This window comes from Hevea brasiliensis, chromosome 6 (genome assembly GCF_030052815.1).
Source record: "Hevea brasiliensis isolate MT/VB/25A 57/8 chromosome 6, ASM3005281v1, whole genome shotgun sequence".
Classification (NCBI taxonomy): domain Eukaryota; kingdom Viridiplantae; phylum Streptophyta; class Magnoliopsida; order Malpighiales; family Euphorbiaceae; genus Hevea; species Hevea brasiliensis.
Genome location: NC_079498.1, coordinates 75,783,675 through 75,809,418, shown reverse-complemented (window position 1 = coordinate 75,809,418; position 25,744 = coordinate 75,783,675). Strand labels below are relative to the sequence as shown.

General features: G+C 28.8%; 1 protein-coding gene across 1 annotated transcript; it reads right to left on the bottom strand.

Annotated features, from left to right (window-relative positions):
- Positions 1-4,528: 4,528 nt before the first annotated feature.
- On the bottom strand, positions 4,529-25,538 carry LOC110664269 (serine carboxypeptidase-like 35). The gene is made up of 8 exons (XM_058148574.1): positions 25,156-25,538; positions 20,994-21,101; positions 20,490-20,678; positions 20,297-20,385; positions 19,879-20,160; positions 19,244-19,380; positions 8,902-8,994; positions 4,529-4,917 (listed from the first exon to the last, which is right to left on the bottom strand). Exons 1-8 carry the CDS (start codon positions 25,454-25,456, stop codon positions 4,665-4,667), a joined length of 1,452 nt encoding a protein of 483 aa, XP_058004557.1. The 5' UTR covers positions 25,457-25,538; the 3' UTR covers positions 4,529-4,664.
- Positions 25,539-25,744: the final 206 nt, after the last annotated feature.

Sequence of the window (25,744 nt, the reverse complement as noted above, 5' to 3'; positions counted from 1 at the left end):
ATTATGACACCAAAACTGAAAATTTGACAGTTTGCCTAAAAGACTTAAGTTTTGAGAAAATGACCAAAACAAACAAGTTAGGTAACCAAAATGTGGTATGTGGGTATAATTGGATTTCACATACCTATTAAGCATAAGAAAGTCAATATTTTGACTTGAATAGTACCATGAATAGTAACCTCATTATAAAAATTTTGAAGAATATAAGTTTAAGCATATTGCGGCTAGAATTGAACATATATAAATTAATTATTGGAATTATTGTGAGATAGGATACAGAAACATTATAAATTTCGTATTTCAGCTGAAAAGGACCTGGAAAAGGATAGGGCAAACTGAGTCAAGGCCTAGAGGCGACTCATATCAGGTTTGTGTGTAATAAACTTAAAATTCTTTATTTCTATTTGACAATTCTTGAAATAAATGTTGTGAGTAATTTTGATTATTATGGCTTTGAAAATATTATTTGAAAAATAGTGTGTTGCCTACTTTGTAAATAAAAAGTTTGAAATGAAATATGATTTGTGAATTGTATGAAATGTTTGAATAACTTGATTTAAATTGTTTTTTTTTTATTCACACTTGGCATAGCAATATTAATATGTTACTCCTCCACTTGTGGGATGAGTTTGATATTTGACTACATTTCTCCCTCTCTGGCTTCCCAGTCTGAGGAGTGAGTTTGGATGAGTGAGTTTGGATGAGTACTCATTAGCTAGCTAGCCACCTCCCTCATTGATTTCGATTAGTGGGGTGAGTTTGCCTTGTCGTGGTGTACAACACGGCATATTTAGAAATTTTGTGTCATGGCCTAAGTTGTGTTATTGATTGGTAACACTATGATTATTAAATTGTTTGATCAAATTTGCGTTATATTAAGTTTTGAAAATTATGAAATATTTAAATTATGATTTGCTATAAATGTGATTTGAAAAATTGTGAAATGTGATTGTGAGATTTTTGAATTATGAATTGTTCATAAATGTTTATATTATGCATTTTGTATTTTATTGTGCACCACTGAGTATTTTTATACTCAGCGATAGCTTATTTTGCTGTCGCAGATAAGACAAGGAAAAAGCAGTAGAGTGAGCTACTGATTGTTGGGACTTCACTGATCTTTTTGTACAGGTATTTATTTATACCCTTGTAGTTATTTGATGTAAATATTGTAATGTCTTATGTATCAATGTAAAGTTGAGCAGTTGTATAATAAATTGTAATAATGATATTTTAAATTTTCTTTTTGTAAATTAAGATCTGTATTTGTAAATTTAGTACTATTGGCAATGTGAATGAATTTGTGAAGTATTTTGAGATGATAATTTTCAGTTGAGTTGTAGAATTAAATTGAATTATGTTGACTTGAGTTGATTTGGGTTGGGAGTTGTGAAAAAAAAAATTATTGGAAGTGTTTTTTTCAGGTATTTGAAGAATTATTTTCTCAAAATACAGACGGCACTCTGCCGAAATTTTTATAAAATTTGTGATAAAATAAAGTGAAACAAAAATTTTTACTAGTTTTGAAACTTCAATTAAATATTTTTAATTTCTACCAAAATGCTCACCACTTCCAAAATGTAAGAAAATGATTTTAAAATCCCTTGTAGTATACTTAATGAGTTATCGGTAGGTGAAGTTCGATAGTTCATTAGATATTCTACGGGATCATGTTATGCCTTACAGAGGGGTAAGGTGTGACAGAGAAAATAGAACAGAAGAAGAATATTGAGAATGATTGAAGAGCTTGATTATTCCCTCAAGCCAATGGTGACAATTTATAATCTATACAGGACAAATAAATAGGAAATATAATCCTAATTAAAATACGTAATTATAGCCATGATTCTAGCACCTAAATATATTCACACAGTCAGTACAGATACACATATCCTAGCTATTTATGATACATATCTTAACAGCATTTAATTAAAATAAATAATATATATTCAGGAATACATATAAATAACGCAAAGAAACAACAATACTAAAAAAATGCTTTACACACACACACACACACACACACATATATATATATTCTAAATATCTACCATAATTATAGATATTCAATACTGAAAGCATTAACTTCAAACTTATAGGGAAAAGTCTATTCAAAAAGATAACAACTGTAGTACACTTTAACAAGCATCGAATCTCTTAATACTTTCATTTGTTTAGGATCAGGCTTATAGTCCACTTTAGGTATTAAATTCCCCATCAGTTTTTTCTTCTTGCTTTAGCACAAGAAATTTATAGCGACCATTATTGTTTTCATTTAGTTTGCACCACAGTGCATCAAGAATTCTCTTCTGATTTGGGATAATTAAGGTTCCCCTGAAAACCATATATCTTTCATTTTCTTGTAAAAGGCCACCTTCCTGAATAAACCCATTAATTTTGATAATATAATTAACTAAATGAATCATTGCATCATTGTAACTAATAGGGTCTATTTGATGACTAGCAAAGTTATTAATCATTCCATTGACTTTGTCTCTCTCTTGGACAGTTAGAATCCTCCTAGGGGTTCGCACAGTTCACACCATGATCTGTAACAAATACAAATATAAAAATAAGTTTTAAAAAAATAATATCATTTTCATAAAAAAAAAAATGACTTCTTTAAAACAAATATCATTTTACAAAAAAAAATTATCATAATAATAAAACAAAATTTAATATTATTAAAAAATATCAGTTCATACAAAAATGATGCACATAATAATAAAACAAATTTATTATTATTAAAAAAATATCATTTTACATAAAAATGATGCCATAATAATAAAACAAATTTATTATTATCATTAGCAATGAAATAAAATAAAATTTCTGGATAGGAAAAAAATTTTATCAATTATTTTTTTAAATAAAATAAATAAATAATTTTTTTTATTTTATATTCTAGAAGAAAATATATTCTTATCACTACTACAATTTTTTTTAATTTAGAACTAATTATTTATTTTATCACTACTATAATTTTTTTAATTTAGAACTAATTATTTATTTATTTATTTATTTATTAAAATTTATAGACAGGTCTAAAACAACCTATCATCTGGACCAAATGACATGTAGTTTACCCAAAACTACACGCTGTTTGGCACGAACTATATGAGAGCTACTTAGCGGACCGAGTGCGCATGAGCAGACCGGCACACGTCGCTGGGCTATACTACATGCTAGGCCTAGCACCAGCCAGGCCAAGCTCTAGCAAGTGGGATGCATGTGACACACACATACGCTTGTCAATGAGCCAGAGGAAGCGCCTGTAAGCCATATGCTAGCAAGATGGCCTCTATTGGCAGTGAAAAAAATTTTAGTAGGGGGTTTTGGGCATTCTGAGTATTATGGGATGGTCAGTTTTTACAAACAAAAGCTCTAACTAAGTTTTGACAAGCATTCCATTGAGCTAAAATTGGGATAAACTAGAAAGGGCTTTGTTCAACCTCTACCTAGGGCAAATTTCTATGCGATTTCAGCAAATTTTTAGCAATTTTAAGAGGTCATAACTTTCTTAATTTAAGTCCAAATTATGCAAATAAGGTACCTTTGAAAAGCTCGCAATATGTACTTAGCTATAGATTCAAAAAAGACCCAAATAATGATCAAACATAAAGTTATAAGGTCTCAAAGAAGGATCATTGATCATGTTTGTAAAAATTCCAGAACAGAAAATTAAAACTCCAAATTTAATATGTAGCATATTTTGACATATTTGACACATCAAACATCACAAATAGGCTATTTACATGTCTAACACCTATGTTGGAATATTAAAACAAAGGTCTAAGTGTATAAATATGCATCAAGACATAGCTAAACTTGTATTACATAGCCACATATATAATCACACTATTTTAGATGAACTGTATATATAGATTTCACGATCTAAATGTACCTTAACATTAGTGAATCTTCAGAAAAAGATAGACTTTTGTGAGAAGAGCACCCGCGGCAGAGAAAAACTTCTTTTTCTTACTATTCTTGCAGGTTATGAAAAAACAAGCATAAAGTCACTTTTTCCTAATAAGTTAAATCTCTTGTTATGCCATTATCAATTCCCATAATTCCTTAATTATGAGCTACATAATTTCAATTTACCATTATAGAGAATATGAGTAGATTATTGACAATTATAAGAGATTCTTGCATATAATTTTCTGCATATGTTCTATACACTTCTACATGGACTAAGACCTATCATAAGTGGTATATGCATATATGGTTTTTAGGCCAAGACCCAACTTATTACTTATTCCATAATTCTTCATTTTAAAATCAAATTTAAATTTTAGAAAATAACAATTACAGTATATATATATATATATAAACTATGTTAATTTTTATCAATACATATTAATTTATATATTTATATATACACTCTCCATAAGCGATGTGCAATCCACGCATTTGAGATGCTAAAAGTAGTGTATAACGCCAAACCACATACGAATTACTTTATAATTAATATTAGAACTCAATGGTTTTTAAATTACCTATAAATTTATAATTAAGAAAGGAATTAATAAAAAATATAGCAATTATACTATCTGATATCATATTGATCTCTACCATGCAATAATCCAAAATGTCTACATTGAAATAATAATATTTAATTTGGTCTGGAAAACATTGAATATATAATAATTGCCGGTGAGCTAAAAACTGGGCAAGGTCTTGCCAGAGAGGAAATGGGAAAAGAGAGAGAGAGACTGTTGAGGTGCAATGACAGGGACCTGATGGCCAGCACCTCTCACAGTGGCCAATATGAGGCCACCTTCATATGTCTCCACCCAACCTGCCACTTGAGTTTTATGAAACCACGCCCTCCATTCTTCCTTTATTTTTAACCTCATTTTGTTGATGCTGTACCTTGTTGATGTCACCGGCACTCTCCCATCTGTGTCCCCACTGCAACATTGTTTTATTATTATTATTATTATTATTATTATTATTATAATCATAATATCTTATCATAATCACAATTGGTTAACATTGAATTTACAAAACGAATAAAAAGTTACCATTTTTAATATTTTTTCAATACTTATATTTATTTTTCCAAGTAAATAGGCTTTCTAAAATTTATAAATAAAAATATTATATTAAATTTTGAAATTTAGTGGTCTATTTAATTTGAGAATTACGGTCAATTGTTAGTGATTAACGTTTAATTATCAATGTTGATGATGTGAACAATTATGTGCTTAATTATAAAAAGAAAATTTAATTTTTATTACAATTTTTAAAAATAATCCAGAATTTTATTTTTTTAATTATTAATATGAAATTTTAAATTTATATTAATTATAGTATGTCGTTGGTTTCTGGTCAATTGATTAATGGAATTTGCTTACATAGCACCCAACTTGAAAAATCAAAAAAAGTAACAATAAAGTGAAAACTAAAAAGGGTAATTGTTTTTTTTTTTTAGAAACAATAATGTATCTCTCAAAGTCTTAATGATTTTTCTAAAGAAGAAATTCATCATTGCTATAATTTTTGGCAGAATCTATATCATCGTAGGGGGATCATAAATGCCTACGGTGGTATCGGTAGATTTTTTTTTTTTAATTAAATTACACACCGTTGTTATTTTGTCGAAAATTTCATCATATTTTAAATAATTTCTGATGAATTTAAATCTGTTAGAATCATCGCTGATGTCAGTGTACTGAACATTTCAAAGAGGAGTTTGCATGATCAATTAGTTATTAACGAGGTCCTTTTTATATATACTTTTAACTACGATGCTGGTTCAGGATCTAATCAATTAGTTATTAATGAGGTCCAGTGGAGCTTGCGTGATGCATTGGGTGTGGTTAGATTTTTGGTGAATAAGCGATTTTTGATTAGGCGGCGGCACTTTGGAGATTGAGCTGTCCGGGAATCTTGGGGCATGGGCAATTGAACAAATTTGTTGCATGCAAGGAAGTTTTTGGTGTTCCTTGGCGGACGTAGCGTATAAAATGAAGCGTCAATTGATTTTTTTTTTTTTTAGATATATATATATATATATATATATATATATATATATATATATATTCAAAGGTTTATATACTTTTAAAATTTTAGTTAACTTTTTTAATAATACATTTTATTAAAATAAAGTAATATAATTATATATGTAATAAATAGACTATTATTTACTTACATAAAGAGGTATATATTTGATATATGAAAAAAAAAAATTAGCAATCGACTTAATCTATTAAAATTGATTACTAATCGATTTAGTAATCGATTCAGTCGATCACAATGAAGTTGATCGTTAAATCAATTAACAACTACTGATAAATTCATTGCTATTAACAATAAAAAACTGATTTGGTTGCTAAAACAATTAAATTTATAAAAAATTATTAGAAATTATCGATTACTATTAATAATCGGTTGCGAAAGAATCGGTGCCTTTAATTTGACAATTTTACAATCACTTTATAAGTCAGTTGCTATTTGTAACCGATTTAACAATCGATTGATAATTGTTAATTTAAAAATAAAAAATTTTAAAAATTTAAATTTCCACATAACAAATAAAAATTTTCATAAATAAATTGTTCTAAAAGTTACTAAAATAATAATTTATTAATAAAATATTAATACTACAAAATTAATATAAAATACTATAAAAACAAATTACTAATAGTAATTATTAACCAAAATAATAACAAAAAATTAAATATAAAATATATTTATAAGACAAATTAGTAGAAGACATATATATTATAACAAAAAATTAAGAAAAAAATTAGTTAGCATTAAAAATTAGTACTACAAATAAATAACTAACAAAAAATATATGAAAAAAAATAAATTATAATAAAAATAAATTAAATAAAAAAGATAAGAAAGAAAAAGAAGATGAAAAAGAAATTAAATGAGAAAGAAAAAGAACAAGATGATGAAGAAGAAATTAGATGAGCAAAAAATATGATGAAAAAGAAAAATGAGAAATAAAAAAATAATGAAGAAGAAAATAAATGACAAAGAACAAGATGATGAAAAAAATATATTATAAATGAAAAGATAATAAATAAAATAAATGAGAAAGAAAAAGATGATAAAAAAATAATAGAAGAGAGAAGAAAAAGAAAAAGAAAATGAGTAGTGGAAAATAAAAATGAATAATAGTTTATATAAGAGAATTAACAATTGATTGTTAATTTTTTTTTTAACTATTGGGTGAGAATTTTTAAAGAGAAAATTTTGTAACCAATTCACAATCAGCTGCAAAATCTATTGTCAATCACAATCAATTTCAATCGATTGTAAAAATTCATTACTATTAGTAACCGATTTGTAAATCGGTTACAAATAAAAAAAAAATGGACAGGAATTGTTGGAAGAAATTTTGCAACCAATTTCCTATCGGTTATAAAATCGATTGCTAAATAGCAATCAATTTTATTTAGTTGTAAAAAATGATTACAGTTAGCAACTAATTTATAAATTAGTTATAAATAAAAAAATATATATTAAAAATTAAATAGAAATTTTTAAGAAAAAAAATTTTAATAATCGATCTACAATTGATTTCTAATAGCAATTGGCAAGAAATCGATTGCAAATTTAGAGCCTTTTCAAAAAATTTCTAAATGTAATAATCGATTCGCCAATGGGTTGTTAATAATAACTAATTTTACTAACCGATTCACAAATTGATTGCTACTAACGATCGATTTTAAATTTGAGAATTAATTAAAATAATTATTTAATTTAATAATTGATTCTTAAATCAATTGCTAAATAGTAATTGATTTTAAAATTGGTTGCTAATTGTATATTCAAGTTTTATTTTCTAATATCGATTAGTAACTTATTTAACAATCAATTATAGATCCGTTGCTATTAACAACCGATTGAGCAATTTATTCTTGAATCGGTTGCTAAATTTAAAAAAAAAAATAACTATTTTACTAAAAAAAAATTAAAATCTTAAATTGATTGTTAATAACAATCAATTTCAGTTAGTTACAAAAGTAATTATTTTTTTTAGTGATATTGTAACTTTTTATATTTTTAAGGGCATTCAATTTTGTTGGGTCTAATTATTATATATTAATGTTTTATTTTTAACTTTTTATAATTTTTTATTTTTTTATTTTTTATACGTTAAGAGAGAAATTATCAAAAATTTTTGGATTGATTTAAGCCAAAATTTTGGAAAAGAAAGAGAAATTATTTGGATTGATTTAAGCTAAAGTTTTGAGTTGGAAAGGTTTGATCGACTGCAATTGAAAATTATGGGCATATTTGATTATTAGATTAAAGTAAAGGGTTATTAGATAATTAATTTACTGCAAACTGAACATGTGCTATAATTAATATAAATTTAAAATTTTATCTAAATAATTGAAAATTTAGAATATAAATTTAAATTATTGATAAAAATTATGATAAAATTTAAAATTATCTATAATTAACTCAAAATTTTAAGTCGGTTTATAACCCTGCCGCATATAAATTGCTTTTTTCATTTATCGTTAACACACATAGTATATAATAAGAAATTAAAATATCAAAATAATGTTTCAATAAGTAATTCATTATAAGTACATGTTAAAAGTTATAAATAAAATTAAGCATATATAAATTAATTTTAATATTTTTAATTTTTCATATAAGTTGACGTAATTATAATTAAAAAAAAGTTGTTTGAAATCCAGAAATTATAATTTTTTATTGAAAATTTAGCTTTTAATTTAAAATTTTTAAAAATTAACATTTGAAAAAAAAAAGCTTTATGTTTGATTTATCAAACACTCATTTTCAGGAATTAGTTCAATATCGAAATAGCAAAGAGCTAAAAAGCTAAAAATCAACTAAACATGATTATATATTATATTATTGAATAATTAATTGAAAATTAAGAAATATTGAAATAAAAAGTACCTGTAGACCCAGATGCGCAATCCGGCATTCATGAGCTTGCGAATGATTGGCAATATTGTATCCGCCGAGTCATTCCACCTCTCAATCACACGGCTGCCATGCATATTATCAAAGAGATCATACGCCTTAATGGAATTTAAGTAATAAAAATGAAAAATTATATTTTAAATAATAATTTACAATGTATATAAAAATATAAATAAAAGAATACACAAACTTACTAAAAAAATTATATATGCCCTTAAATTTAAATAACTTTACCTTTCCATGTGTTTATATTAATTTCAATTATTTATAGCTATAATTTGATCACAAGAGAAATTAAATCCTACAATTTTTTTTTTTAACCTTAATTCTTATTTTCAAATTTAGAACCTTTTATCAAGGTTTTGAGTTCCTTAAAGGGAATTTAATCCCATATTTTTACTCTTATTTTTTTTTCTTAAAACTAATTATGTTTAAATTTATTAATATATAAATTAAAAAAGAAAAAACGAAAGGAAGGATTTTGATAAGAAAGGGACATTGGTTGGACTGATATTTGTAGGATTGCTAGCTTATTTGACAAGCATTTAAGGATTTTTCTTTTTTTTTTTTATCTGAATCGAATAATTATAGGCATACTTGTCCTTTTTCTTCATATACACTCCTATTACTATAAATTATTTAATTAAGTGAATTACTATATACACTCCTTTTTCTTCATATGTGTCCTTTTTCACTTTTAACTTCGATTAGCCTACAAGTGAAGTACTCATGATTGCTCATAGGATCTCACTCATCTAAGAAGAGGCCAATGAGCCTTGTAGAATCTTAGGAAGTTTCAGGAGGTTTTTCCTAACCCATGACGAGATAGGGAATCTTGCTATACTTAAGGAAGTGTAGCCAATAGTCTTCACTAACCTTAAGAAGTTGACGAATGCTTATGACACTTTTGGAAGCACAGCGAAGGTATTTGCAATCTATAGAAGCTAGAAGATCTTAGATCACCTTTGTAAGTACTACTAACCTTTTGAAGTTAGGAATGGGGTGTAACAACCTGATTTTTTATATATATATATATAAAACATTTTTAATTAGACTATTAATTTATTACTATTTTATTTATGATGTTAAATTAGTATTTTCATAATAATAATATTTTTGTTTTATTTTATGAATATTATTTTACATGTATTATTATCACTATTATTATTTTAAATTGTTATTTGTAATATTGTTATTATCAAATTCAATTAGAGTTATTTAAAAATTTAAATTATATTATATGTAAAAATAATTAAATTTCTTTAGAGCATTATTATTATTATTATTATTATTATTATTATTATTATTATTATTATTATTATTATTATTACTAAAGTTTTATTTAAATTAAATAAAATAAAAGAATTTTGGACCTATTTGACTACACCTAAAAAGTTCAAAGACTAAAAAGAGAATTAAAAGTTGAAAAAAAATAGAAATTTCAAAAATGCAACAAACCCCCTTCTCCCTCATCTCTCTTTCCCTATACCTTTTCACCCCCTCCCCCCTTCTTCCTTTCTTCTTCCGGTAAGGCCTAAGAGCCACCGGCCGGCAACCTTTCTGCTGCTCCACACTGACTGGCAACACTTCAGAGGACATGAACGGTGGTAGAAATAGCTGCAGCGGTGGCAGGCAAGGGAGGATAGAGAAACGGCACGCATGAAGGCAAGATTTTTCCGGTGTCGTTCCAGCGGGCGTCCAGCAGCCTTTATCGACGATCTAGGTACCATTGGAATCCTCATGAACCCAACTTTCTTTTGAGACCAATTTTGCATCATTTGGTGGCCAAATGAGTGAGATCAAAGGAAGAGAAGTTTAGAGTTTTCGTGACTTTCCGACCACATCCTAGCCAACCAGCGGCTGATTTGGACGATCGGACTTGGGGATCATGATCTACACTCCTCAAGCTTTATTTTGACACCGATTAAGCCTTGATCGGAGATCGAATGGAGTAGATGCTCATTGGATGGCCTAAAATAAATCGGCTAATATTGAGCAATCGAAGCAGAGTTTTCATGAACCAGCAGCGGACTCATCACCAGTAGCTCATGGGCATCCCGGACGTGCACTCGGATCAATGATAGCTCACCGGTAGCTAAGACTGAGTTTCCTACTTGATCCGACTGCCCAGCAGTCCATCCTAGAACATAGTCAATATTATAATCGATCCCAATATTTTCAAACATTTCGAACGTGTTCCAAATAGCAGATTTGCAAAAGTAGTCCCTAACTCAAGTTGTGTAGTTTGTGTTTTAATTAAGTTAGCTGGTTAAATCTATAAAATATTCCTGACTTAGTAAAATTAAGTAAAATGACTTTAATTAATACAATAATGATGTAAAGGACCTCCAGGAATATTTTCATAATTTTTGAAGTGCTGAAAATAATTATTTGGGTTATAAAGGAGCTAGGGACCTGAGCGGGAGTTTAAAAGATTGAACTTAGATTAGGTTTCTTGTAGGCCCAGGATGGGCATTATAATTATTGTTGTGGGCCTGAGGCCCTGTGTGTTACTGTTGTTGTGTTTTTCTTGCAGGAAAGTTAGGTCCAGTTATAGGGGAGACTTTGCCAAAATTTCGGCATGACCTTAGAAATTATTCTTGCTTGTTTAACTAAATTAATTAGGTAATTTTGTCAGTCTTTTGATGGAGGTCAGTGTGCATGTTTAGGTAACCGATGCCAGCCATATTCTCCTTCTAGCCTGACCAGCTGCAGTCAAGTCAATTAGTCAATAAGTTGGATATTGATTATTTTTATAATTTCAATATTAATTATATATCTGGCATGCTCATGCATTCTATAAATAATTAATTATGCACATAAATAGTTAATATATTAGGGACATTTTGATTGCTGCATAATTAATTATTGTTATTTATTTGTAATTGCCTGCTTGAGGATAATTTGGAGCTCTGTGTATGTGTTAGCGTGAGTATAGTGTGGATATGGATATGGGTAGGACAGGTAGTTGTGGCTGAAGCTTAACTCACTAGGACTCGATCCTTATATATATATAAGTCGGGGTGAGCATGGCTTTGAGTTGATCTCGTTGGCCCTTGTATTGGGATTATTAAGTGAAAGTCCAGCTTGGGCTGACCTCACTAGCAGGTATTAGATTAAGAGAGCTGTATAGGGGATCAACTTTCATGTGCGTGTGTGTGTGTGTGTGTGTGTGTGATACACTGGGTGTGTGAGTAGCTCCAAATTAACTTCTCGTGTGAATATTGAGTGAATTATTTATTTTATGTATTGGATGTGCATTTCATGGTAGGACTACACTAGTTTTAGATGGTTATAAAAATTGCATATATATATGTGTGTGTGTGTGTGTGTGTGTGTGTGTGTGTGTGTGTAAAACATTGGGTGTGTGAGTAACTCCAAATTAACTTCTCGTGTGAATATTGGGTGAATTATTTATTTTATGTGTTGGATGTGTATTTCATTGTAGGACTGCACTAGTTTTAGATAATTATAGAAATTGCATCTATAATCAATATCTAAACTCTCTGAGTCAAACGCTCATTATTGTTCAAATATTTTTCCCAGGTTGCAAAAGGAGCGAGTTTATTTTTTAAGTCTAACCTGCATTTTCCTTCACAGGTTATGCTTCATAGTTTAATAACTTTTATTGCATCTATTTATTTATTTATTTTTCTATTTGTTTAATTACTAGAACTCCATTGTGACATTAGTTTATGAATATATTGCACTAATTAATGAAATTAAATGGTTGGTACTTGCTATGTATCAGGGTTGAGCTAGATTCCCCTAGTGGTGGATTTCTAATAGTTATCGAGTTGGGTTGGCCCAAATAAAATTATAATAGTTTATTTTCATTTGTTCGCATGTTGGGCATTAATGGTGGTCCTAGTTATGAGTTTGGGAACAGTAAGGCTTACTATAAGCCTCAAGAGTTTTATACCTGCCCAAGTCTTAGTGCCGGTCCGGTCTGTAGGATCGGGTCATAACTTGGGGTAACCATTAGAATCAGAAGAAAAAAAAAAGGCATATAAATCTATGGTAAATATTGAGATAATTTCATTGAATGAAGTACGCACCCTTTTATAAAGTGATGTAACACTCTATAACATTGATGAGCCTAATCCTATACAATGATTATCTACAGGTGGTAATCAGCTATATACAAGAACTATATACAAGATGAGTATGAATAGGATAATCTTCATCCCATTTTATTTGTAACAAGACTCCTTTGATTGGGAACAAATCTAGAAATGATTGCAACTAAGCCTTAAGTGTAACACCCTTATTTGCATAGCCTGGTATATTTCACTATTCTAGTGACTGGTGTCGGTCTGGATAATTAAGGGAATTAGAACCACATCTAAGACAACTAGATAAGCCCTGAAAATAAATAATTAGTAATTGTCAAATAGTCAAGTATAAATAAGAAAAATAGAACACAAAAAGTTATATGAGCCGAGAGTCACAACGATGAGTGACCTTCTCGGGAAGGACTACGAGGTCAGTCTAAACTCAAATTTCGAATCATAAAATGTGACGCCGCGGTCCTTAAGACTATTATGAACACAGTGGAAAAGAAACAAATCAAACATGAGGGACCAAACATGAATTTTAGCCAGCTAGGGTTAGGGTTTGTTATAAATGAGTTTGTTAGTTTCGAATGGCTATTTGAGGTGAATTAGGTGTGTAGAACATGAATACACACTTTAAATTGTATTAGATTGAGCTTTGTGTGAAGTTAGGATTTTGAGCATGTGAAAAATTGAAGAAAAATTTGAGAATTGTCCAAATGATGTTATTGACCTTATTTGAGTTGAGAAATGGTCAATTGTAACCATTTGTGATGTGTATGAATTGTTAGAAACAAGTTTAAATTCGGATTGGTAAGGGTCAATCTGCAATAGGTCCCTTTCAGGGACTAAAACTGAAAATTTACAAACCCAATTGGTGTGTGGCTAATTGGGAATGAAACTAGACACAAAATGGCACATTTTTCATTCGGGAATCATGCTCAGAAAGTGACCATAACTTAGTGAACAAATTGGCCAAATCCATATTAGGAAAACTGACCTGTACAAAAATGATTAAATGAATAGTAGTTACACAAATGACCATAACTTGGTCTAGGAAGGTCCAAATGACCTGAAATTTTACCAGTAGAAAGCTGAGATATAGCCCTACAACTTTCATGAGAAAACAAACCCAAATTTTGACCATAACCTTTTTGAAAACTCACCTACAGTCAACCCACAAAAACTGCCATTAACCAATAAATGCCCAGAATTCTAGGTAAAACCAAATCTGGCCAGCCATGTTCAAATGCTATAACTTGAGCTACAAAACTCCAAATGGAGTGATTCAAAATGGGAAATAAAGTTAAGACAATAAGGAACAATTTCTATGAAGAAAACTTAGCCAAATTCTAACAGCAACATGACCAATGGAACAGTGCAAAATAGGAAACCAAAACTGAAAATTTGAAATTTGTGCCTAAGGGACTTGAAGTTTGAGAAAATAACCAAAACCAACAAATTAGGTAATCAAAATATGGTATGTGGATGAAATTAGAATTCCCATACCTGTTAAGCATTAGAAAGTCAACAAATTGACTTGAATAGTGTCATGAATAGTAACCCCGAAATACAATTTTAAAAAACATCAAATTAAGTATATTAAAGTTAGATTTTAAATTATTTTTGGACTTATGATAATTTATGATACTGAAACACTGTGAAATTGTGTGTGTCAGTTGAAAAGAATACCGGAAAAAAACTCGAAGCATCGAGTCAAGGCTAAGAGGCGACTCGCTTAAGGTTTGTGCACAACATTAATATTTTTTAAAATTCATTTGCAAAGTGCATGAAATGAATTACTTATATTGCAAAATGTGTATTATACTTTTGACTTAAATTGTTAAAAGTTTACTTGTATGTGTTTGAAATGACAATAAATGTTTAGTAAATTATTAAGATAGTTTTGAAACCACAGTGTCATGACCATATATTTGAATACCTCACTAGCATGACTAGTGGGAAGAAATAGTTTCGAATTTTGATTCCTTCTCTGACTGAAGTGTTGAGGTGTGTGTCAGTAGAAGAAGAAATTGAATGGGTACCCATATATTTGAGCTAGCTAGCCTTGTGATTTCTCATAAGCCTCTGGCCATTAAGATGAATATGTTTCGAATGGCATGATATAACTGTATGTTTTTATGAATTCGTTTTGAGTTTTCCTAAATGAAATTGTTTGGACTAAAAGTTTATAAATCATGTTTTGCATATGTCTTCCATTTTCAGTAATGTGTTTGAATAAGTATGATTTAAATTATGCATAAATGTTATTTTAGTATGTTGTGCACCACTGAGTTATAATACTCAACGATGGCTGTTATTGTTGTCGCAGATATAAAGACTAGAGGAGCAGCAGAGTGAGCTGCTAAGGATCGTGGAGCCACCTTCCCTGAAGTTCTGTCGGGTATATTTTATACCCTATTTGTAATATTTATTTTGATGTTTGTAAATGTATGTATATGTAATAACTAGTCATGAACAGTTATATAAAGTTTGTAATAATATTATTTTGGATTTGCTTATGTAAAGTTTGGCTGATGAATGTAAATTGATTTTACTTTAATGAAATTATTTAGTATTATTTTTTATGATATTTGAATTGAGAATTATGTTGGAATTTTGGAGTTTGGGAAATATTTGATGTTGTGTTGTTGTGGTAGTGATGGATTTTGATGAAAAATAATTATTGGAAGTATTTTTACAAGTTTTTGAAGAACTGTTTTCTCAAATATAAACGGCACTCTGCCGAAATTTTTCCAAAAATTGCATAAAAATAAATTGGACAAAAATTTGAACTAGTTTTTACACTTCTATTAAAAAGTAAGAAAATGTTTTTAAAATCCCTTGTAGGGTACTTAATGAGTTATCGGTAGGTGAAGTTCGGTAGTTCATTAGGTATTCTACGGGATCATGTTATGCCTTACAGAGGGGTAAGGTGTGACATTAAGTGCTCTATGACTCTTTTCTATAATATAGTTGAGTCTCAATGAGTCACTTTACTTACTTGGTCAACTTCCATTTCATGAGACAATAGGTCAATAATGCTTGGTGAAATATTTGGCTCTAAGTAGAATTTTTTGCAGGCTTAGTCCTCAATTGTGATGTAAGTTTCTTAGAGTCGTATCCCTTGAGTACTCATGCATCACTGGGTGAGGGGTTGGTCACCTAGAACTCCCTCAAGAAGACTTGTTGGTTGTGGGCAACCCATTCCTCTCTTGGGTATTCTTCAGGGTATTACTCACCTTTCATATAGGTCTAATTTGTGGATGTGCATGTTTTAACACTTTTAAGCCTTGCTCACGCTTTCTTTTATCACTAGTAGCCTTGTGCCTCAACTTTATGTTTTTGAACAAATGTCTTATTGTGATCATTTTGTTAAGGAAAAGCATCTACATGAAGCCACTATGTTCTTAGAGCAATCTCTACAAAGTTAGTTTACTCTTGAATGATGCAAGGTAGAGACGAGCTTAGTCATAACCCTGTTTAGTGGCCAAGGAATGTCATTTATCTTTCATCGAAGGCCATTCCTTACCACAAGGAATGTCAATCACTCATTTCTAGACGATGAAGGTTGTTAATCAACTACTCTCTTTTTACAAGGCTCGAGGATTGATTATAAGACACTTTTGCGGCTTTGGGTTCAGCACCTTTCCCGCCACTTCTCAATTACTCTCGCACTTGGCATGAGGTCAGAATACATCCCTAGAGAGCCAAACGAGCTCCTGCATATAGAGGTCTTTTAGTGGTAATTGACCGCTATCCTTTCTAGAGCCCTTGCGATTGCTTTCAATACTCCTAGATGCCCCAGAGCTCGAAACTCTGTCACTCTGAATTCTGATTACTCCCAAGTTTGGAATGACATTGCAATATATCCTAAGAAAGCTTGTGGAACTCCAATTGCTTGTTTTGGGCTCTTACCCAAGCCAATTATCCGTTTCCCCCTAGCTTAACTTCTTGGTCACTTTTAGGCATTGTTGAGGATTCTAAGTCTTAACTCTCCTTCATATCGATTTCTAATCGCTCCAATTACTTAACCCTAGTTTTTCCACGTCCAAAGGGCCCCTTCCTCATGCCAATTGCATGTTTTAGGCTTGCCTTTAATAGTAATCACTTGCTCTCTTTGTGAGATGTTCACCGATTGCTCCAAGGCACTTTTAATGGTTTCATAACTTTGAAACTTTCTGCTTCATTTTTTAATACGTGTGGGCCTTGAACCCTTGAACATACATGGCCAAAGGATTTCTCTTGCATTATAATCAACTGCTTAGCTATCACATATGAGTGAAATTGGTAAGTGCCTTCACTAAGTAACCGATTGGCTGCCTTAAGGTGCTTCTTAGAGTCTGAAGGCCAGAAATTAGTGAGTTCAGATCCTTCTCGTTATGTACCTTGATTAAGTGGAAAAGTGGCGTTTCGAAGTTTATTTAATTATCAGAATCAGCCAAAATGTTATTCCTTTGCCTTGAAGTTAGCTGGGATCTCTTTAGGGCTTTACGATAGTCTCTTTAGGCTTACCATGTGCTCTAGTGACTCATTTGGCTACTCTTGTGTTTACTTACTCCATGCTTAAATTTAGGTCAAGCGTCAACACCTCGATTCTTAGCGCTAACAACATAACAACCATGCCCATCTCTTTGGTAGATACTTTCCAGGATCCAATTCCCAATCGCTCTCTTTTCTTGGAATCCAATGACGATAAGCTCGAGCAACTCAAGCCAAGTTGGCCAGCTACTATTCAATAAAAGTCCATTTTCGCCCTCACTTCGCCACCTCCCAGACAAAGTGCTTATCCTTGCGTTAGTAGTAGATCCTCTACCTCTTTCAAAATTGGATTCGGCTAGCAAGCGAAAATATTTGTTTAGCTCCAGTGTCCATTTTCTTCATTCAAAATCGATGGGTTAATTTTTAACTTTTATATTATATATATTTTAATTTTAAAATAGTTAAATATTTAGGTACATAGCAAATAATTTTTTATTATTTAAAATTAAAAAAATTTACTATTTTAATTTTTTATTAAAAAAAGACTAAATTGAGTTCAAATAATATATATATGTATATATACTTCAGTATGAACCTAATTAGACTCTAGCGAAAAAAATTCAAGGATATTTAAGCTTTATTTTCCAGCTTTTTGTCTTTGCCAAGGTCTTACAGGGAATCCTAATCGAATACAAGTTGCTAAAATGGGCAAAAAAAAAAAAAAGTGAAAATGAACAACAGCAAGTGCAGTAAAAATCTGGTGAAATTTGCACTTTCTCTGAGTGGCAGCTGTGGTAAACACAGTGCCTGCAACACATTGATTGAGGCCAATGTAGAAAAAGAAAAATAAATTTAAAGACAAATTTGATAAATTCAAGGCACCAAATGGAAGGGAGACAACAAGAACAGTGAAATTGGACAACGGATTGCCTAGCTTCGTTATTTTGTGTGTTTTCGCAGTTGCCAGTTGGAATGATTGAAGAACGGTGGGTGAAAAATATTGAAGGAAATGAGAAGGAGATGTCAACATTTCCACTGCCATATTACATTTATTTTCCATGGCAGTGAAAGCAGAAAGAAAGTTATGCTTCATTGATTTGACACATGCTCTCACTAAATGTTTGAATGTTCCAGGTGCCTCAGATTTTATCTGTATATTATATTTTTTTTCTAATTAATTTTAACTAAATTACAATTAAATTCTTAATTTAAAACACAATTTATAAATTATTATTACAACATGTAATCTTTAAATTTATTTTTATTAATAAATTAATTCGTCAACTGCTTTTTAATTTAATAATTTAATTCTTAAAATTTTATTTTATTAATAGAATAATTTTTCTATCTAATTTTATATTTTATATTTTTACTATTTTACATTTTAAAAATTAAAAATATAAAAATATTAATTATTTTATAAAATATATAATTAGTAAACATAAAATAAATAATTACTTAAATATAAAATTTAAGTGCAAAGACTATTTTATTAATAAAATAAAATTTTAAAAATTAAATTATGTCAAATTAAAAAATAATTAACAGAATTAAATGTCCATTTAGATGGTAGGAATTAATTTCTTCATAGAATTTAAATTTGAGGGTCAAGTTATTATTCAAAAGTTTGTGAATTTGATTTAGTTATAATTTTTAAGTGAATTAAATTCATAGAGATTTCAATATCACTAATTTTAGCACAATTATATATATATATATATATATATATATATATACTGACCAGGAAAGTAATGTTGTTAGGAATAATTAGTTAATACCTGCATGGAGTGTAAGGATAGGACAATTTGGTGACATTGGCATGAAGGGCGCTCTGCACATCTTCTCTGTTGAAAAATTTTTCAGCATAGCCTTCAGTACATGGATCGTAGCCTGATGGCAGCATGTGCCAGAGGTCCTGAAAACAAGAAGCAAAGAGACAAACATATAGCGTTCAAAGAATCCCTCTATTAATCCTTCAGATAGTACAACTTGTAATTCCTGCTCATGTTACTGAACCATTTCTCGCACACTAGTTGGTCCAGCTTCACGTCAAAATTAATAGTTTACCCGGTAGAATCTGAGGATCAAAATTGAATTATGGCCCCTTTTTTTTTTTTTATTCTAGTGGTTTCTATTTTAGTTTAGGTTAGTAGAAATTTTGACTCTGGTTTCAGTTCGAGAGACATTTCAATTTCAACTTCAGTTTAAATTGATTTTCAAATAAATTAAAATTATTTTTATTATAAAAATAAAATATAAAAATTATATAAATTTATAAATAAAAGAAAAAAATTAAAATGTCTATATATTTATATTTTGAATTAATATTATATTAAGTTTACGTAAGTTTTTCTTTCTCTTGGTAGAACTAATAAAGCAAATTAAAGTAATAGAAGTTGGTTGGTTATCTTACATGTATTGCTAGGGGACGAGGCCCGAAGACGAGTTTCCTAGAGGATTGAGAAGAAGTGAGGCAAACCGGAGTGTAGATGCTATAAATATCGATCCCAGAATAGGCATCCATGAATCCTTTGAAATGGGCAGAGCAATTGCTTGCAGCAGCAGCATCAACTGTTTGCTTAAAAGCACATTCCTTTACGTTGTGATAGAGATGGTCTGATATGATCGCATGACTCCATGCGTAGTCCACAATGCCGGATAAATCCGTTTCATCATGAATCACAGCATTTCCAATCTGTTCCTCAATCATAATATAACCATTAAATAATTTTTTTTACAAAATTAATAATTATAACTATTTATTTATGATTGATTTGCATAAAATTAATATAACCACTTCACCATATAATTTATCCAATTGAAAGACGTACCATGAAGCCCTTGAGGTTTATATGAGAGTCTTTGGTGGCTTCTTTGTTTCTATCATGGATGAGCTCAGCTAGCTGGGGTACATAATGACCTAATTAAGGGTATATATAGTTTATAACAATAAGCAGAAAATAGCTTTAAAAAAAAAACTCAAAAAATTTCCAGTGTACATATATATAGAACAAGTACACATACCAGCATAGCTCTCCCCTGCTATATAAAAATTATGAGATTTGAAACTTGGGAACCTTTTAAACCAATTTATTAAGAAGGCATGAGAATCATCTGCTGTAACTCGATCACCAAGCTCATGCAAATCTTTGGAATTGTTTGTGTACGAAAAGCCCACACCCACTGGTGCTTCCAGAAATAACATATTTGCAACTGCACATAGCACAAATTAATAATAATAACAATAATAATAATAATAACAATTAAAATTCATAATTCATCGTACGTAATAGATTCAAATTTAAAATGGGTGAGACTCACATACTTATATTTTAAGTTTATATTGTATTATATATATAATTAAATTTGATTTATTATAGACTTCAAATATAAATACATAAATTTCACTTATTTTATATGTGAATTTCATCGTATATATTATGTTTTGAATTCAATTGAGTAGATTTGGACAAAAATTTCCTAATAATTGATAGTGGGGAAATCAAAGGCAAAGGCAAATTAATCTACCTTTGTTCCAAGAGTACTTGTTAAGGATAAGCTGACTCCCATCTCTGCGAACAAGAAAAGGGCCAAGTTCCTGTGCTGCACCGTAGGCTATGGAGGAGCATCCAGGTCCTGAGAACAATTTTAATTTTACACATGCGTGTCAATAACTTTCCCATTACCGAGAAAAAAAAATATTTTTCTTATTTAATTATATTTCATTATTATACTTTGCTTAATTACGAGAACAATATTCTATTGAATTTAATACTTGATAATTTCATTAATAACTCCATTAATAGAAAATTATATTAAATATTACAAACAGTAAAATTTTAAAATCTCTGCAAAGAGATCTCGTGTTGCAAACCTGTTATCAAGCATTATAATTATATTTTATTTTTATGATACTTCAAATAAAAAATTTAGAAATTAATTCTTAATAAAAAAAATATTACGCCTTCTATATTTATACATATTTACAAGCATTTCATCATACCTATATCGAAGTTAAAGTTTAGGAGTTAATTAAATTCATTACCGCAGCAAGATCTCAGTGACATACTCAAAGTTGAATAAATAATTTTCACCACTTGATCCAATTTTTGAGGGGCTTATTTTATTGAAATTTACAGTGAAGATAAAGTGGCAAATTGATATTTTATCGAAAGAAAAAAAAAAGTTGGGTAAGATAGGGGAACATACATGTTCATGAAAGGTGTATAGAGGGACCACGTTGTACGTATCATATCGACTGATGTTAACGGTCGAATGGAAAAAAGAAAAGTGAAAAAGAAAAAGACAATGATTTCTCCAATTTTCAAAAAATTGCCTTCGATTCTTTCAAACAGACAAAAAATCGTAATGGGTTACGCTCATTGACCATATCATCATTCACCCACGCATCACAATAAAAACAAAACATTCGAGACCCACTCTGCTTTTCCAGGCAACTTCTTCCATTCTATAATTTTAAATGGGCCCCAATTCCTGTCCCCTTCACAGCCGAAAGCTGAGGAACTTAGAAAAAAAAAATAAGAATAATAATAATAATAATAATAATAATAATAATAATAATAATAATAATGTGGAAAATCATCAAGTGTTCACATAATAATTAAATTTTAGTATTTTTTATAATTATATAAATGTAATATCTTTTCATTCTTTTGTGTAAATGAAAAAGTATTTGACTCATATATTGTAGAATTTGCCAATGTGAAATGGTTGAAAGATTTGGTTCCTTGCAACTTTTAAATTGAGTTCAAAAGTAATTTATTTTCACACAATTGTCAATTATTTTTTTTCATAAACTTCACATTTAATTTGTATATTTAAAAATATTAATTTTTAAAACAATTATAGCATATATTGAACCCAAAATAATAATTACTACTTAGAAAATCTTAATATTTTTTTTATTTTATTACTAAATAATAATAATAATAATAATAATAATATTTTCTTTTATTGTTTCGCTATAAAATAACAAAGTTATTGATATATAGCTTAGGACAGATTTATAAGATTAATAATTTAATGATTCATCTTGCATTTATCATAAATACAAGACAAAATTAATTTAAATTATCTCATTTTACTCAATTTATGTATATATCATGAAATATTAAAAAAAATTAAATATATTTAATTTGTCTATTATTTTACATGATACAAATGCTAGTTTTTGTTCTGAAAATTCATTTTTAAAATCTTGAAATTTATAATTTTATTTTTATTTAAAAAATTATAATTAGGATGAGTTTTTTTAATAATTATTTTTAATTGTAATTCAAACCTGAAACTTTATTATTCTAAAAATTATTTTAATATAATTAAATTAAAATTTATTAACAATTGGAATGAGATTTTAATATTTTGTTTTATTATGCATAAAAATTTAAATAATATTTTAATAGGCAGAATTTTGGTAAAAGACATTTATTTTAAATAAATTAAAATAAAATAAATATTTTAAAAATATTTAATTTCAAAAATCAGGCGTATTGTTGGAGCCTTCAAAAAAAATTTTAAGAGAATGACAGCTCGGTTCTTCTCATAGGAAAAGGATCCATAAGGATGAATTGTTAAAGATGATGGCGAATATACTTTTATAGTAACCGAGTCCATTACTGCGGCAAAATATACTAAATAACTGAGCCACCTGATATATCTAACACCGAAGATAATTAGACAACTGTCATATCATTACTTAAGGAAATGTGAATTGAAATAGTAACCAATGGAAGTAGGGGTAGCCAGGTTTATGAACCACTATTTACGGTTACTAAATCGCCTATTAAGATTTAATAAAATTATGAATTTAAACTAAATCATCATGGGACGGTTTAAAGAGCAATTCCAAAGGGACAGTTCGAGACGGTTTAGAAGGCAATTTAGGGGTGATGTAGACAAAAAAAATTGGAGAAAAATTTTATTGATTTAGAATTAAGTTATATTTATAAAAATATTTTAATATTTCTTAAAAATTGTTCAATCAAAATAAAATTAGAAAAAAAAAAAGAGAATAAAATTAATTTATCCTTAAGAAAAATTTAATAAGAAAAGACTAGGACTTTGTTAAAAAATTAGAAATGAAATTAATTCTTTTAAAGGAAATTAGAAAAAAGGTGCATGTATTTAATTTTGTATATGTATCCTCTTGGAATTTAGTAGAATTAAAGTTTCCAATTCTATTGCTTGCTATTTTTTTAAAAATTGTATAATACTTTGATAATTAAAAAAATATAAAAGAGGAAAAAAAAATTAAAATAGAGGGTATTAAAAATGTTGTTGAGGTTATAAAATTATAACAGAGTAATTTATATTATATTAAAAATTTCAGTGAGTGTATAAAATAATAAAGTAGAAAAGTTGAAAGAGTATCAAGAATTAAAAAGAGTGTAGAAAATAATTATTTAGAGAAATTGAGGAAAATTGATAGAATATTGAGAATTCAAGAGAGTGTAGAGAATAATTATGTAGAGAATTTAAAATTTATATAAATAAATTAGGAATGGGGTGAAATATTTTTTGAGTTATTTTATATTTAAATAGTTGGTTAGGTCCAACTCGAAACTGTCGGTTCAATTCAGTTTGAAACTACTGGTTCACGGTTCCTAAAAATATAAAAACATCAATCAAGCCACAGAAGGACAGTTTCGATCCAATTCAATGTCGATTCCGATTTTAACTGGTTTTATTCTGGCTTTGACCAAACTAGTTTCAATTTGATTCCAATTTAAAAACGGACCGTGAACACTCCTAAATGAAAGACAAAGCAAACTAGCCTCTAGGTGGATAGAATTTATTTCAAATAGAAAAAAAAAATAATTTAATTTAAAAATTCATTTTATTTTTGAATTAATTTAATTTGATTTTAATTTTAAGAAATTCATTCTACTCAATTTAATTCTATCTTCTAAGAAAAAAAAATAAAACTGAATAATACGAATAAATAATTTATTATTATATTTAATATTAGAGTTAAAAATTAAAAATATAACTGAAATTAAATCTAAAAGGAGTTTAAACTTAAAAAAAAAAAAAAAAAACTCAAAATAAAGAACAAATAGATTAATTAAATTGAATCCAATTAAATCAAATCAATTGAATTCCAGTCAACTTAATCTCTCTCTAATTTAATTTGATTCATCTTAGACTTTTATGTGAAAATTCATTAAGTTTTTAATTTTTTTAATTTTCTAAAGAAAGAGTTGCTTGATTAGTTAACTTAATTCAAAAGCTTCATTTAGTTGGCCATGTGTCTTGACTTTCTCTTATTTTCTTAATCACACTGAAAGTAACTCACTCATCTTAACCGGTTAGATTGATAAGTTAATTTTTAAAAAATTAACGCCATTTAAATCAAACAGATTCTAACCCTAACTCAACCTATTTCTCCCCTTTGCTTTGATTTCTTCTTTATTTTATTCTATTTTATAATATTATAAAATAAACAATTAATACGTATTCCTCTGCTTAATTGTAAGTTGAATTCTATTTTTACAAAGAAAAGTGGACTGCTCTGATTGATTTGTACCCTATGCTTTCAGAATTGTACCCTACCGAAAAAATTGTGTAAAATATAAAGAAAAAGAGAAGATGATATAAGATTGTTACCAAAATTTAGAGCTGTCAAATTCCAAGTATCAATGAAAAAAGCGAGAGGAAGAGATGAGCTAACCTCCATTTAGCCAAAGAACAAGAGGCTTTTGTGAGACACCATCTTCAGCTTCGAAAAACCAGTAGAACAATGCCTTCTGATCATTGCGTCTCAGATTAACATAACCGGAATAGTGCCTAAATCTCACCGGCGGTTGTCCAGGCAAGCTGGTCACTCTGTCCGCCTCTCGCCGTGCTTCTTCGCCGGTTTCTACTTTGGAAAAACTTGTTGCTGCTGCTACTAGTGTTATAGAAACTAGGAAAAATAATAACAGTTCCCTCAAGTGAGCCATTTTTTGAATTTCTTGAAGAAATAGAACCATTAACGCTCTTAGTTGGGGAGCAAGTCTATAGAATGTGTAGAATAGAACACATACTTTTATATAGGAAATGTGGGGACAGAATACAATAATTACATATTAATTAGTTAAATGGGTTGGTGGTAGCATGTGCAAATTTTCTTTTATAATTTATTTTTTTGGTAGATACAAGAAAGAGCCAAAGCTCTAAACACCAAGCCACAACAGCCTTATAATATATATATATATATATATATATATATATATATATATATATATATATATATATATATTTCAAACTAATTATCTAAT